This window comes from Anomaloglossus baeobatrachus, chromosome 3, assembly GCF_048569485.1.
Source record: "Anomaloglossus baeobatrachus isolate aAnoBae1 chromosome 3, aAnoBae1.hap1, whole genome shotgun sequence".
Classification (NCBI taxonomy): Eukaryota; Metazoa; Chordata; class Amphibia; order Anura; family Aromobatidae; genus Anomaloglossus; species Anomaloglossus baeobatrachus.
This window is the reverse complement of record NC_134355.1, coordinates 656757141-656773595: the sequence shown is the minus strand read 5'-3', so window position 1 is coordinate 656773595 and position 16455 is coordinate 656757141. Positions and strand designations below refer to the sequence as shown.

At 44.0% G+C, this 16455-nt stretch overlaps 1 protein-coding gene across 2 annotated transcripts in view; it reads right to left on the bottom strand.

The window, feature by feature from the left end:
• Nucleotides 1-16455, bottom strand: part of CLIC5 (chloride intracellular channel 5) — a 238346-nt gene that overhangs the window by 55592 nt on the left and 166299 nt on the right. For both annotated transcript variants that reach the window (XM_075341180.1, XM_075341181.1), the window contains exons 2-3: nucleotides 3134-3243; nucleotides 2799-2924 (exon numbers count right to left, since the gene is read on the bottom strand). In XM_075341180.1, coding sequence (XP_075197295.1) covers nucleotides 2799-2924; nucleotides 3134-3243 — 236 coding nt within the window. The remainder of the gene's footprint in view (nucleotides 1-2798; nucleotides 2925-3133; nucleotides 3244-16455) is intronic.

Below are 16455 nucleotides of genomic sequence, written 5' to 3'. Positions count from 1 at the left end.
ACTGGGGGGAGGCTGGAGGGAGGCAGAGGCAGAGACTGGGGGGAGGCTGGAGGGAGGCAGAGGCAGAGACTGGGGGGAGGCTGGAGGGAGGCAGAGGCAGAGACTGGGGGGAGGCTGGAGGGAGGCAGAGGCAGAGACTGGGGGGAGGCTGGAGGGAGGCAGAGGCAGAGACTGGGGGGAGGCTGGAGGGAGGCAGAGAGGCAGAGTACAAGTACAACTGGTGGTGTTCTGAGCTAACATGCTCCCTAATGAAGAAGAGCAATCACCCGGAACGAAAAGCATCTGCCAGGACCAGCGTGGAACCCAGTGCTGTGAAACAACCCACAGAGCATTCATCCTGCAAAACGCTCTGCACCACAAGCAACATATACCGGCTCTGAGTATGACAGAACAATATAGAATGTTCTGCACAATGGAATTGTGACACACACACACACACACACACACACACACACACACACACACACACACACACACACACACACACACACACACACACACACACACACACACACACACACACACACACACTACAGACCAAAAGTTTGGACACACCTTCTCATTCAAAGAGTTTTCTTTATTTTCATGACTTCACTCCCACCGTGAAGCATGGAGGAGGGGGTGTGATGTGTGGGGGTGCTTTGCTGGTGACACTGTTGGGGATTTATTCAAAATTGAAGGCATACTGAACCAGCATGGCTACCACAGCATCTTGCAGCGGCGTGCTATTCCATCCGGTTTGCGTTTAGTTGGACCATGATTTATTTTTCAACAGGACAATGACCCCAAACACACCTCCAGGCTGTGTAAGGGCTATTTGACTAAGAAGGAGAGTGATGGGGTGCTACGCCAGATGACCTGGCCTCCACAGTCACCAGACCTGAACCCAATCGAGATGGTTTGGGGTGAGCTGGACCGCAGAGTGAAGGCAAAAGGGCCAACAAGTGCTAAGCATCTCTGGGAACTCCTTCAAGACTGTTGGAAGACCATTTCCGGTGACTACCTCTTGAAGCTCATCAAGAGAATGCCAAGAGTGTGCAAAGCAGTAATCACAGCAAAAGGCGGCTACTGTGAAGAACCTAGAATATAAGACATATTTTCAGTTGTTTCACACTTTTTTGTTAAGTATTTCATTCCACATGTGTTAATTCATAGTTTTGATGTCTTCAATGTGACTCTACAATTTTCAGAGTCATGAAAATAAAGAAAACTCTTTGAATGAGAAGGTGTGGCCAAGCTTTTGGTATGTACAGTATATACATACTGTATATATATGCACACATTTGGTGTCTTCAGGGGGTAGGAACTCAACCACCATCTTACATTTGCAATACACTTGCTGGACTCTTAAAGTGACGGTGTACCCGTTTTGCTACCTGGAGCGATTCCCCACACACTGCAGAACATTGCTAAATTTATATTAATCACAATTTTTTGGATTCCTTCGTTAGTTTTCGGAACATTGTTGACACTTTGTAGAATATTCAGGAGGACCCAAAAATAATAGAACAGTCAATATTATATATATGAGATATGATATATACAGTATTCTATATGCACAATTGTTATCACATATACTGTTTGTATTCCGGGGAACAATCGTGTCTGGGTCTGTCGGCTGCAGGTGTGAGCACAAAGCCGTGTGTGCTTTTCAGCTCAATAGAAGTTAAAAGAAGATACAGAGCAGCAAAGAACAAACATATAAAAATACAATGTGACAATGAGGAAAAGAAACAAGTGAGAAACTATAAAAACACAGAAAGAGGAGGTGATCTCACCCTGAATCACAACCTCGGTCATAGGGCTCGTGCAGACGACTTTATTTGGGGGTCCAAGTGCCATCCGACAAAACATCACATCGTGCTTGGACCGATGTTATTCTATGGGCCATGCAAGTCAATGAGTCCACAGAAAAAAATTGGACTACACTTGGATGACATCTGAGATAGATGGTAGATAGTGTCACTCTTGCCGAATGTAGCAAGCGTGGCGAGGTTCATTCTGACCTACGTGCATCTGAAGCACAACAAAAACACAAGAAAAGGGGGACATCGAGAACACAAAAACAATGGGAGAAACTGGAACTAGTGAGAGGGGTAGGTGGGCACCTCCTATGCTCACCTGCAGCTGTCCCTCCTCTCCTCACCAGTCCCTATACAGTCTCCGAACTGTCGCCAAGCTTGAACCTGGGACCCTCGGAAGACCTTATATTAACCCTGACTAGTGAGGGGCAGGTGAGGTTCACCTGTCTCACCACTGCACTAACAACACACCAGGGAAGTAAAGACAAATGGGAAAATTAACCAACAAAAGGATATAGCCTGATCACAGGAACTTCACAGCAGAACCTTTCTCAAAGGCGGCCAGGACACAAATTACTTTGTATCTTCAGAAGGGAATGCTGAGATACACCACTATTTAAAGCTGAAGGGTGTGACTACTTAGTAAGTGCAGCTGATCACTCAGCAATTAACTGCTTTGGAAAAGCTGCAATAGCAAAACTGGCACTTAACCACTTCAGTACTAAAAGAAATGAAACACATTTAAAGGTAAAGAGTCAATTGAGAGGCTCCAGTCCAAAGACTGTCACTGGTCACAACATGCAGGGAGACAATTGTGTCAGATGGATGGATCGATAGATAGAGAGATAGATAGATAGATAGATAGATAGATAGATAGATAGATAATAGATAGATAGATGGATAGAGCTTGGCACATTGTATCCATTGGTTATCTATTACACACAATTTATCAATGGCTGGTCTATTACCATAAATATTGAATTCCATGACATTTACCTTGGTGGTGCCAGCGACTCCTCCAGGAATTCTTCAATCTTGTTGACGTCTGTCTTTACCTCTCCATTATAGGTCAGGAAGGGCGGGTGTGTGCCTGGGGCGAGGTTATGTAGGTCCGCTGGCTTTCTATGATATGGAAGAGATATAACATAATGGTCTGATGATAGCATTCAGCTCATTCTATATTTATCGAAAGGCGAGGAGGCCATAAAGAAGCAATCTGCAAACTTTTTATACTAAGACAGATTTAAAATAAAGTTGTAAGTCAATTGTTATGGGACAAACCCTTACATTCAGCAGTGGTTATGGCTACATCCATTGGTTGGGTTTCCTACCTCTTCAGGTCGACTGTGGTGACATTGAAGACAACTCCTTTAAGCCAAAGGATCATGAAGAGGCGCTGAGAGAAAGGACAATTCCCGATACTTTCTCCATCACTTCCAGCCTGGAAAATACAGTGCAGGAATAATAAATACAACGTCTCATAATGTGTTTCATGAGTAGTAATGGGCGAGCACTACCATGCTCGGGTGCTCAGTGCTCATAACTAGCGAGGAGCGGGCACTACCATGCTCAGGTGCTCAGTACTCGTAACTAGTGATGAGCGGGCACTACCATGCTCGGGTGCTCTGTACTTGTAACTAGTGATGAGCGGGCACTACCATGCTCAGGTGCTCAGTACTCGTAACTAGTGATGAGCGGGCACTACCATGCTCAGGTGCTCGGTACTCGTAACTAGTGATGAGTGAGCACTACCATGCTCGGGTGCTCAGTACTCGAAACTAGTGATGAGCGGGCACTACCATGCTCGGGTGCTCAGTACTTGTAACTAGTGATGAGCGGGCACTACCATGCTCAGGTGCTCTGTACTCGTAACTAGTGATGAGTGAGCACTACCATGCTCGGGTGCTCAGTACTCGTAACTAGTGATGAGCGGGCACTACCATGCTCGGGTGCTCAGTACTCGAAACTAGTGATGAGCGGGCACTACCATGCTCGGGTGCTCAGTACTTGTAACTAGTGATGAGCGGGCACTACCATGCTCAGGTGCTCTGTACTTGTAACTAGTGATGAGCGGGCACTACCATGCTCAGGTGCTCAGTACTCGAAACTAGTGATAAGCAGGCACTACCATGCTTGGGTGCTCTGTACTAGTAACTAGTGATGAGTGAGCACTACCATGCTCGGGTGCTCTGTATTTGTAACTAGTGATGAGCGAGCACTACTATGCTCAGGTGCTCAGTACTCGTAACTAGTGATGAGTGAGCACTACCATGCTCGGGTGCTCTGTATTTGTAACTAGCGATGAGCGGACACTACCATGCTCGGGTGCTCGGTACCTGTAACTAGTGATGAGCAAACACTACCATGCTCGGTACCTGTAACTAGTGATGAGTGAGCACTACCATGCTCGGGTGCTCAGTACTCGTAACTAGTGATGAGCGGGCACTAACATGCTCGGGTGCTCAGTACTCGTAACTAGTGATAACTGAGCACTACCATGCTCGAGTGTTCTGTACTCGTAACTAGTGATGAGCGGGCACTACCATGTTGAATGCTGCCTATGCAGAGCACAGGTCCAATGAAAAACGTATCTCAATTGCTTTACACTGCTTTGCATAGGCAGCACAGAGATGACAAATGCAGCACTGTGCACTCCCATAGCTCCCCGACTCTCCTCTCCTTCCCTGACACACAGATTTACTTCTCCTATATTGACCTCTGTCACCAGCTTCTCACTGGAAGTTGAAATGACTTCCGACAGCTGCTGATTGTCCGTTCATGTATAACACAACAACAATAGGTCTAACACTTTGCCTTTTATCAGCATTTTTTGTGTGTAATATGGCACCCCTTTAGCTTCCATCTGTATCCACTTTACCATCTCACTTCCACAATTGGAAATATTTCCATGTAGATACAGTACATGATTATTTAAAGGAATGTAATGAGATTTGACATGAGTCTATTTGTTTTCAAGAGCACTGCAATATCACAGGTTGCGTGTGCATTGCAACTCTACCTTTCTATTCTTCTAATCCATTCTTCCTTCCCTGGGTGTGATCCTTCATGGTTGGAAAGTAGCCATCAATGTAATGATGGTTCAGCCAGGAATACTAATTTGAGTATGTCAGGGGGTATGAAATTATGAAACAGGCGCTCCTAGGCTGGCCCTCAGACTTGAGACCCCGCGTTGTCCCTTATCACAGAGGTAGGCTTGATGGTAGCCAGGTCTGAGCCCCAGCATGACCCTGACTCCTGTCTGAGCCCTGATCTTACTCCCCTCTCCCCCAACTTTGGGGCAGGCCAGAAACACAGCAACAAAACCCCACAGAAACGACACAACAAGGGAGAACAAAAACTCGTACACATTGCACTCACACACAAAAGAGAGACTATACGTGTATAGGGGAATAAAGAAAAAGAAAGGAAGTAAATGCACAACAGGGGAACGTCTCAACCACGCAAAATAGTAATTACAGATCACCATAAAATGGATCACCACAAAGACCGGAATCGCTGGAGCTAAGCTGAGCTATAATCGGCGCTGAGTAGCGAGGTCCAGAAACTTATATAGGGAGGAGAAGGCTGTGATTGGTAATTAGCAACCTGAGCTCCTAGCAGAGTTCCCCAGGTCTGCAGGAGTTAACTCCTGCAGAACTGAGGAACAGAGCACATGAAACAGCCGATGACCAGCTCTGGCTGAACAACTAGGAGACACCAGATTGCCTGTCAGACTCTGCAGTGTGAACAGAGCCGAACACCGCTGTGACAGCTAATGAGTCTGAACCTGAACACCGCATGAGAGAGCATTACGAATGATGGTTGCCAGTCATTATCACTAATGCGGGCGTCACACGGTACGATCTATAGTGCGATCGTACGAGCGATCGTACCTGCCCCCGTCGTTTGTGCGTCACGGGCAAATTGCTGCCCGTGTCGCACAAAGTCGTTAAACCCCCTATCACACGCACTTACCTCCTCAGCGACCTCGCTGTGGGCGGCGAACATTCTCTTCCAGAAGGGGGAGTCACAGCGACGTCACACAGCGGCCGGCCAATAGAAGCGGAGGGGCGGAGATGAGCGGGACGTAAACATCCCGCCCACCTCCTTCCTTCTGCATAGCCGGCGGCCGCAGGTAAGCTGTGTTCATCGTTCCCGGGGTGTCACACGGAGCGATGTGTGCTGCCCCGGGTACGATGAACAACCAGCGCATAGAAAAATAAACGATTTTTTAAAAATGAGCGACGTGTGACAGATAAACGTTTTGCACACGATTTACAAACGTTTTGCGTCGCTCGTAGGTGTCACACGGGACGACATCACAAACTTTGCCGGATGTGCGTCACAAAAACCGTGACCCCCGACGATGCATCGCACGATAGATCGTCTCATGTGACGCCCGCATAAGTTATCTAACTAGAACAATGTCTAAAGAGAAGGGTACCCTTAGGTTCATGGATATATAGTGCCCCCAAGGCCCAGAGTTACACATAGAGTACGTAATCACCACTCATCACTGACTATATGACCTTATGTATAATAATAACCTTCACGATATATATATATATATATATATATATATATATCTGTAGACTGTGAGTCCTCACGGGCAGCGTCCTCTCACCTCCTGTACCAGTCTGTGCCTTGTAATGTTCATGATTACTGTACTTGTTTTATTATGTGTACCCCTTTTTGCATGTAAAGCGCCATGGAATAAAAGGCGCTATCATAATAAATTATATATATCTGTCCTCAATTGTCAGCCCATTTCCATCCAAAACATTCCTGAAATTCCAATGACAAGAAAGTCACCCGTGAAAGGTCTCCAGGGTGTGAGAAAACTCAATGTGAAACTTGTTTTTCATGATTATTGTAGCTTACCCATCACACGTTTGCATTATTCCCACTTTTTCCTTCATGATAAAGTAGTAATACAGGAAGGGAGTGTGTACGATGTGACCAGATGGACTGTTGAAGGATGGTCCTCCTCCGATTATGTTCTAAGGCCAAGTCATCCCTCAATAGATTGTTACACCCACTAAACTTACAGAACACGATGTAAATACATTTTAAGGTTATTACTGCAGACAGAGCTAGATTTTCCATTAGAAATAAATGCCTATAGTACAGTATGTCCATAGCTGACCCTACCTGCTCTGCAGGGTCTGGGCTGGAGGCAACACACAAATTAAGAAAAGTATTATTAAGAGGAGTGTTCAGAAAAATGTGTAAAGGGTGGAGGCGATATACTGGGAGCAGGGTGTATTGGCATTAACATCGGTATGATAATCACACGTCACCTCCTTTAGCCCACTATCACACTTAACATCCAGGTACTCAACTCTTGGCCAGACATGTAAGCCTTCGCTCTAGAATTTCTCTCTCAGATGGGGGCACTCATCCCTGCAAACATACTGTAGGCCTACATCCTTCTCTCAGACGTGACACCTCACAGTCTCCCGCAGACATAGTCCTCAATGCTCCCCTTCACACTTGAGGTTATTTCCAACCTCTTACATGTAGTCTCGGGATTTCAGACTTCTTTCTTCCCATCTGTGACCCTCTATATTCACAGGGTGGTGTACCACTTGGATAATGATACCCATCCCTCATGGAGGGTTGACAACTTTTCTTTTTCCTAAGCAGGTTCTGATAAAATAAATCACGCAGGGCTGTGGAGTCGGAGTCGTGGAGTCGGAGTCGGAGTCGTGGAGTCGGAGCTCATTTTGGTGGAGTCGGAGTCGGTATAAAATGCACCAACTCCGACTCCTACAATATATAATAAATTGGGTACAGTAGTTGAATGCAGAATGTGCTGAATACTTTTTCATAGGAATTCAGGAAAGTTATGAAATGTCCTATAAATGGCTGTTCTATTCCTGATCTAAGGCTACATTCACACACAGCGTTTTTGCTGCGTTTTTTGAGGATACGTTTTTCAGCTGCAAAAGCAGATCAGCTTTTTAAAAAACCGCATCACCTGAAAGGTTTTTGAGCTCATAAATAATGCTTTCAATGGCAAAAGCAGATTAGAAAAACGCCACAAACTGACTGCTCCTTGTGAGGATCCTCTCAACACGCTGTGTCTGAATGTCCTATCTTTTCACCCATTGCCTTTGCTGGATGCCCGGAGTCCCTGCATTTCACTGAACTATTTTGCCATCAATGTTCGATATGTTTGTGACAAGAAAGAAATTGTTACCAAGACACTGGCAGTAAAAGATAGTAAAGCTCATCACACCAGCCAGTTTCTCCAGGCCTTAGTGGAAAAAGTTCTGCAAGATTACCAACTCAAAAAAGAACAGGTTTTTGCTATTGTAACAGACAATGCTTCAAACTTGATAAGTAGAATTAAACTGATGAATGAGAGTAATGAACAACAGCTAGAAGAAAATTTAGGATTCAGTATGTTAGAGATGGAAGGCCACAGTGCTGTTCATGTAACTGAGGAACAAACAGATATTACAACAGAGGAACAGCAAAATGATACTTTAAGATTAGATGATCTTGTTGAAGCTGCTTCAAAACACTTTCCTATTCATCACATGCGCTGTGTTGTGCACACGCTACAGCTGGCAATAAGAAATAGTCTGCAAGAGGGACCCAGATTTCACACATCCGGCTTTTCGCCGGTTAGGCGGATGCGGCGCACTCCAGTACAGGGTATAGAGTACAGTGGCAGCGCGACAAACGCCGGTCACATGCTGTCATGTGACCCGGAAGTTGCGGCGCTGCCACTGTACTGTAATGTACTGTACTGGCGTGCGCCGCATCCGAAAAAACGGCGAAAAGCCGGATATGTGAAACTGGGCGGATATGCTGGAAATCTGATTGGAAAGGTGAGGAAATTGGTTATTGCCGACAGAACCCCTAAAATTTATTCCATCTTGAAGAGACGTGCTGGGAAAGGGGCAATTGTTGATCAAGCCACTCGGTGAGGCAGCATTTATTTAATGACTGAGCAATTGCTTGAACTAAAATAATTTCTTATAGATATGGTGAACCCTCAAGTAACCTTAAATGAAGGTCAATGGACACAAGTGGCTGAATTGAAGGAATTGCTTAATCACCCATTTACCATGACTAAAAAATTACAATCTGAGGATTTAACTCCTGCCATTTTCATAATGGAGTGGAAAAAATTGCTATTTTGCCTGTCTCAAACAGGAGGTTTAATCCCAGATGGCGTTTCTGCTTCAATGAAACAGAGAGAGACACAGCTATTAGAAAATAAAATTCTTCTGGCAGCTGTTTAAGTGGACGCCAAATCAACGTATACTGCTTGATGATCAACAGCTTACTAAAGGAAAAGAAGCTTTGAGTGAGGTAGCAGTTAGGATGGGTGGCTACAGGACTGCCAGGCGGAAGAGGACTTGGGTCCTGACAGTGCTACTGCTGCCATATCTTCATCCTCATCAGATGAGGAGTTTAACTTTGACAAGTATTTGGATGACATGGAGCAGGCAAAGCATTGCCACAAGGAATAAGATTTCACTCCGTCTCCTATATCAGCAGATTGACCAGATTTCAGTAAAATGTTTCCCTTGCTCTCAAAGAAATAGAAAAATTCAACCATTCATCAAAACTGACTGTGCATGAGGAAATTCCTTTATACCCGTAAATTGTTAGAGATGTTGCCCATGCGGTTACGGCTTTGCCTCCAACCCAAGTTAGTGTAGAGAGGTTGTTCTCTAGCCTTAACATTATTAGGTCGGATTTGAGGTCATCTGCGAAGGAGGATCTGATGGAGGCAATTCTATTTCTTACAACAAATTCATAGACTGCACAAATGTTATTTACTATGTTTTTGTTGAAAACTGGTTTTTGCCACTTACTTAGTGTTATATACGTATAACACTATGTAATGCACTATGTAAGTGGCAAAAAACAGTTTTCAACAAAAACATACTAAATATTAACATTTAGTATATTGCTTATATTTAAGTGAAAAATGTATTGCAGTACAATGTGAACATCAGACATTCAATCATTTGTATGATACAATAATCAAGATATTTAGCTAGAACTTTAAATATATTTATTGGAATTCAACTTTTAGAACACAAAAAACTGTAATAAATTGTAAATATGTAATACAATATGTAATATATATATACAGTCATATGAAAACGTTTGGGCACCCCTATTAATGTTAACCTTTTTTCTTTATAACAATTTGGGTTTTTGCAGCAGCTATTTCAGTTTCATATATCTAATAACTGATGGACTCAGTAATATTTCTGGATTGAAATGAGGTTTATTGTACTAACAGAAAATGTGCAATCCGCATTTAAACAAAATTTGACTGGTGCAAAAGTATGGGCACCTGTATCAATTTCTTCATTTGAACACTCCTAACTACTTTTTACTGACTTACTAAAGCACTAAATTGGTTTTGTAACCTCATTGAGCTTTGACCTTCATAGGCAGGTGTATCCAATCATGAGAAAAGGTATTTAAGGTGGCCACTTGCAAGTTGTTCTCCTATTTGAATCTCCTATGAAGAGTGGCATCATGGGCTCCTCAAAACAACTCTCAAATGATCTGAAAACAAAGATTATTCAACATAGTTGTTCAGGGGAAGGATACAAAAAGTTGTCTCAGAGATTTAAACTGTCAGTTTCCACTGTGAGGAACATAGTAAGGAAATGGAAGAACACAGGTACAGTTCTTGTGAAGCCCAGAAGTGGCAGGCCAAGAAAAATGTCAGAAAGGCAGAGAAAAAGAATGGTGAGAACAGTCAAGGACAATCCACAGACCACCTCCAAAGACCTGCAGCATCATCTTGCTGCAGATAGTGACAATGTACATCGGTCAACAATACAGCGCACGTTGCACAAGGAGAAGCTGTATGGGAGAGTGATGCGAAAGAAGCCATTTCTGCAAGCACGCCACAAACAGTCGCCTGAGGTATGCAAAAACTCATTTGGACAAGCCAGTTACATTTTGGAAGAAGGTCCTGTGGGCTGATGAAACAAAGATTGAGTTGTTTGGTCATACAAAAAGGCGTTATGCATGGAGGCAAAAAAACACGGCATTCCAAGAAAAGCACTTGCTACCCACAGTAAAATTTGGTGGAGGTTCCATCATGCTTTGGGGCTGTGTGGCCAATGCCGACACCGGGAATCTTGTTAAAGTTGAGGGTCGCATGGATTCAACTCAGTATCAGCAGATTCTTAACAATAATGTGCAAGAATCAGTGACGAAGTTGAAGTTACGCAGGGGATGGATATTTCAGCAAGACAATGATCCAAAACACCGCTCCAAATCTACTCAGGCATTCATGCAGAGGAACAATTACAATGTTCTGGAATGGCCATCCCAGTCCCCAGATCTGAATATCATTGAACATCTGCGGGATGATTTGAAGCGGCTGTCTATGCTCGGCGACCATCAAACTTAACTGAACTGGAATTGTTTTGTAAACAGGAATGCTCAAATATACCTTCATCCAGGATCCAGGAACTCATTAAAAGCTACAGGAAGTGACTAGAGGCTGTGATTTTTGCAAAAGGAGGATCTACAAAATATTAATGTCATTTTTATGTTGATGTGCCCATACTTTTGCACCGGTCAAATTTTGTTTAAATGCGGATTGCACATTTTCTGTTAGTACAATAAACCTCATTTCAATCCAGAAATATTACTCAGTCCATCAGTTATTAGATATATGAAACTGAAATAGCTGTTGCAAAAACCCAAATTGTTATAAAGAAAAAAGGTTAACATTAATAGGGGTGCCCAAACTTTTTCATATGACTTTTTATATATATATATATATATATATATATATATATATATATATATATATATATATATATATATATATATATATATATACACAGATATACATGTAATCTACGGTATATTACATAGTGTATTACATATTTACGATTTATTACAGTTTTTTGTGTTCTAAAGTTGTATTCCAATAAATATATTTTATGTTCTATCTAAATATCTTGATTATTGTATCATAAAAATGATTAAATGTCTGATGTTCACATTGTACTACAATACATATTTCACTCTTAACTATAAGCAATATATGTGGGAGTCGGAGTCGAGGAGTCGGAGTCGGAGCAAGGGAAATTGAGTAGTCGGAGTCGAAGGTTTGGCTTACCGACTCCACAGCCCTCACGGACAGACACCTTTTTTATGGACACATTAGAAAACCACAATAAACCATTCAGATTACAAGTAATAGGAGACTGCAGCCCATAATTCTGATATTGCATAATTCTAGTCATAAGAGTTCTGCATGAGTTACTCTAGCATCAAAATAACCGCGGTAACAACATTTTTTTTTTACAAATGAAGAAAAAGAGTGGCCTATTTATATGGATTGTCCAGAAATTTTTAGACGGTTGGCAACCCTGCCCTCACTCCCCAGCTGTCTGGTTAACTATGACACAGCTTCTCCAATTCCCATGCATCTTATCATAGAATCATAGAATGATAGAGATGGAAAGGACCTCAATGGCCATCGGGCCCAACTCCCTGTGAGTGCAGGTTTTCCTAAATCATCCCAGCTATGTGTTTATCCAGGTGCCTCTTGAAGATTTCCATTGATGGAGAGCTCACACTACCTCCCATGGTCACCTGTTCCACTCCCTGACTGCCCTCACTACCTCCCGTGGTAGCCTGTTCCACTCTCTGACTGCACTTAATGTCAGAAAGTTTTTCCTAATGTCTAATCTGAATCTCCTTCCTTTTAGTGTCATCCCATTGCTTCTTATACTTCTTTGTTCTAATGAGAATAGGGTGGTTCCCTCTGCACTGTGACTTCCTTTCAGATATTTGTAGACCGTTATTAAGTCTCCTCTCAACCTTCTCTTTTGGAAACTAAACATTCCTAGTTCTTTTAGCCGGTCTTCATAGCACATGGTTTATAGCTCTTCTTGGTTGCCCTTCTCTGGATTTGCTTTAATATATCAATGTCTTTCTTGAATTGGGGCACCCAGAACTGTACACAGTATGCCAGGTGGGGTCTGACCAGGGCAGAGTAATGGCCTCTCTTGATCTAGATTCAATGCTTGTCTTGATACATCCCAGAATTTAGTTGTCCTTTTTAGCTGCAGCTCCGCACTGTTGGCTCATGTTGAATTTGGGATCTACTATTATGCCCAAGTCCTTTGCTATCACATAGTTCTATTCCTCCAATGCAATATATGCTTTCTACATTTCTTTTACCCAGATGTTAAACACCATACTGTTCTCCTTGACCCTTTGTTCGAGTGTGTCTAGATCCTTTTGGATATGCTCTCTTTCCTCTCTAGTGTTGGCTACTCCTCCTATCTTAGTATCATCTGCAAATTTTATAAGTTCCCCAATAATTCCATCATCGAGGTCATTTATAAAGATATTAAACAGCACTGACCCCAGGACAGAGCCTTCTAGCCCCCGCTTTTAACTATCCTCCAGTTCGATGTGTAGCCATTTATTATATTACTCATTGTACCCAATTATTAAGCCAGTTGTGAATCCATCTAACTGATTTTTTTGTCGGTTCCGTACTTGATCACTTCTTCAATGAGGATGTCATGTGATACTTTATCAAATGCCTTCCTGAAGTCAAGGTATGCTATATCCACAGCATTCCCCTGGTCCAACCATTCAGTGACTTTGTTGTAGAAGGAAATCAGGTTGGTCTGATGAGATTTATTTGATCATAAAGCCGTGCTGGCTCTGGTTAATTAATGCCTTCCCATCCAGGTACCTAAGTAAATGTTCTTTTACAATTTGCTCAAAGGTTTTTTCCTGCTATGGAGGTCAGGCTTGCTGGCCTGTAATGCCCTGGATCCTCCTTTTTCCCTTTTTTTGTAGATAGGAACTATATTTGCCCTTTTCCAATCTAAAAGCCGCTTTACACGCTGCGATATCGCTAGCGATGTGGCTAGCGATCGCCCCCGCCCCCATCGTGTGTGCGTCACAGGCAAATTGCTGCCCGTGGCGAGCAATATCGCTAGTACGCGTCACACGCACATACCTTCCTAACGACGTCACTGTGGCCGGCGAACAAACTCTTTTTTAAGGGGACGGCTCGTGCGGCGTCACAGCGATGTCACACAGCGGTCCACCAATAGAAGCGGAGGGGCGGAGAACAGCCGCATTAACGTCACTCCCACCTCATTGCCGGAGGATCCAGGTACGGTGTTCTTCATTGTACGGCGTTCATTGTACGGCGTTCCTGGAGTGTCAAACGTAGCGATGTGTGCTGCCTCAGGAACGATGAACAACCTGTGTCGCTCATAGGTGTCACACGCAACGACGTCGCTAACGAGGCCGGATGTGCGTCACGAATTCCGTGACCCCAGCGATATCTCGTTAGCGATGTCGTTGCGTGTCACGGGGCCTTAAGGGACCTCTCCTGTTTCCCATGACTTATTGAAGATTATTGCAAGTAGTACTATTATTTCCTCAGCTCTCTCTTTCAGGTCTCTAGGGTATAAATCGTTTGAACCTGGGGACTTGGTTTCCTATAACTTGGCTAAGTGTTCTAATATCAATTCTTTGCTTATTGTCACCTTGGACTCCTCCTCACCGTCATTTCTATCATGAATATTGTTGATGCTTGCATTAGTTTTTTGGATGAAGACAGATACGTAATACGAATTTAGTATCTCCACCTGCTGTTCCACCTTGTTGAGTGCTTCACCCTTTTCTTTCTGCAGGACTCCAATGGTCTCCTTCCCTTTCTTTTGCTTTTAACATACCCCCAAAATCATTTTACCTTACTTTTGGCCTCTTTTCCAAGCGTCAATTTGTGTTTGGCCTTAGCTCATTTGACGTTTGCCTTGCAGACTCTGCAAACTGCCATGTATTCTTCCCTAGGCATCTTCCACTTGAATGCTTCCTTTTTTTATCAGGTGATGTAAAAAAAATTCTGGTTTCTTTAGGTCTTTCCCATTATTCTTCCGTTCAGATATTGTTAGTTCTTGTGCATTAAAGGGAATCATCATTCTATAACCTGTATGTTCATATTAATAGATTAGATGGGTCAAATGTGGTGACAGATTACCTTTAAGGATTTCCTTACGGAAGATTTCCCATCCTTCGTGTGCTGTTTTGTGCTTAAGAGTTATGTTCCATGGAATTCTACCAATCTTTGCCTTTAGGCCCTTGAACTCCGCTCTGCTAAAGTCAAGACATAGGGGTACTTTACACGCTGCGACATCGCTACCGATATATCGTCGGGGTCACGTCGTTAGTGATACACATCCGGCGCTGGTAGTGACATCACAGCGTGTAACACTAATGAGCGACGATTAATGATTGCAAAATCGTTCCAAAACGGTGATCGTTGACACGTCGTTCATTTCCTTAATATCGTTGCTGCTGCAGGTACGATGTTGTTCGTTGTTCCTCCGGCAGCACACATCGCTATGTGTGACACCGCAGGAGCCACAAACATCTCCTTACCTGCATCCACCAGCAATGTGGAAGGAAGGAGGTGGGTGGGATGTTACGTCCCGCTCATCTCCGCCCCTCCTCTGCTATTGGCCGGCCGCTTAGTGACGCCGCAGTGACGTCGCTATGACGCTGAACGCACCTCCCCTTGAAGGAGGGATTGTTCGGCGGTCATAGCAACGTCGCTGTCAAGGTATGTGCGTGTGACGCTGCCGTAGCGATAATGTTCGCTACGGCAGCGAGCACCAAATGTCGTTAAGCGATGGGGGCGGGTGCTATCGCGCTCGACATTGCTAGCAATCTCTAACAATGTCGCAGCGTGTAAAGTACCCCTTAAAGTCTGTGTGTTCTCAGGTTTTCCCCCTCTTGCAACCTCAAATTCAACGATAGCATGATCACTGAGTCCCTTGAACTTTCTACCCTTAAGGGTGCTTTACACGCTGCGACATCGCTACCGATATATCGTCAAGGTCACGTCGTTAGTGACGCACATCCGGCGCCGGTAGCGACATCGCAGCGTGTGACACAAATGAGCGACGATCAATGAACACAAAAACGTGAAAAATCGTTGCTCGTTGACACGTCGTTCATTTCCTTAATATCGTTCCTGCTGCAGGTACGATGTTCGTCGTCGTTCCTGCGGCAGCAGACATCGCTATGTGTGACACCGAAGGAACGACGAACATCTGCTTACCTGCGTCCACCGGCAATGAGGAAGGAAGGAGGTGGGTGTCATCTTCCGGCCACTCATCTCCGCCCCTCCTCTGCTATTGGCCGGCCGCTTAGTGACGCCGCAGTGATGTCGCTATAACGCCGAACGCACCTCCCCCTTGAAGGAGGGAATTGTTTGGCAGTCACAGCAACGTCGCTGACCAGGTATGTGCGTGTGACGCTGCCATAGCATGTTCGCTACGGCAGCGATCACCAAATTTCGCACGAGCGATGGGGGCGGGTGCTATCGCGCACGACATCGCTAGCAATCGCTAGCGATGTTGCAGCGTGTAAAGTACCCTTTAGTCCCTTAACCATATTCTCATTGTTTGTTAGTACTAGGTAAAAGATGGCTGTTCCCCTTATATTTTCTTCTACCAGCTGGAAGATGAAGTTGTCTGCAAAGCAGGATAAAAATTGGATGGAGCCTTTACTCCTACCTCTGAGGGTTTCCCAATGACTATCTGAGTAGTTGAAGTCTCTCATGATCACTAGATTGTGGCCATTTGGTGTAGAAAAAATCTCATCCATA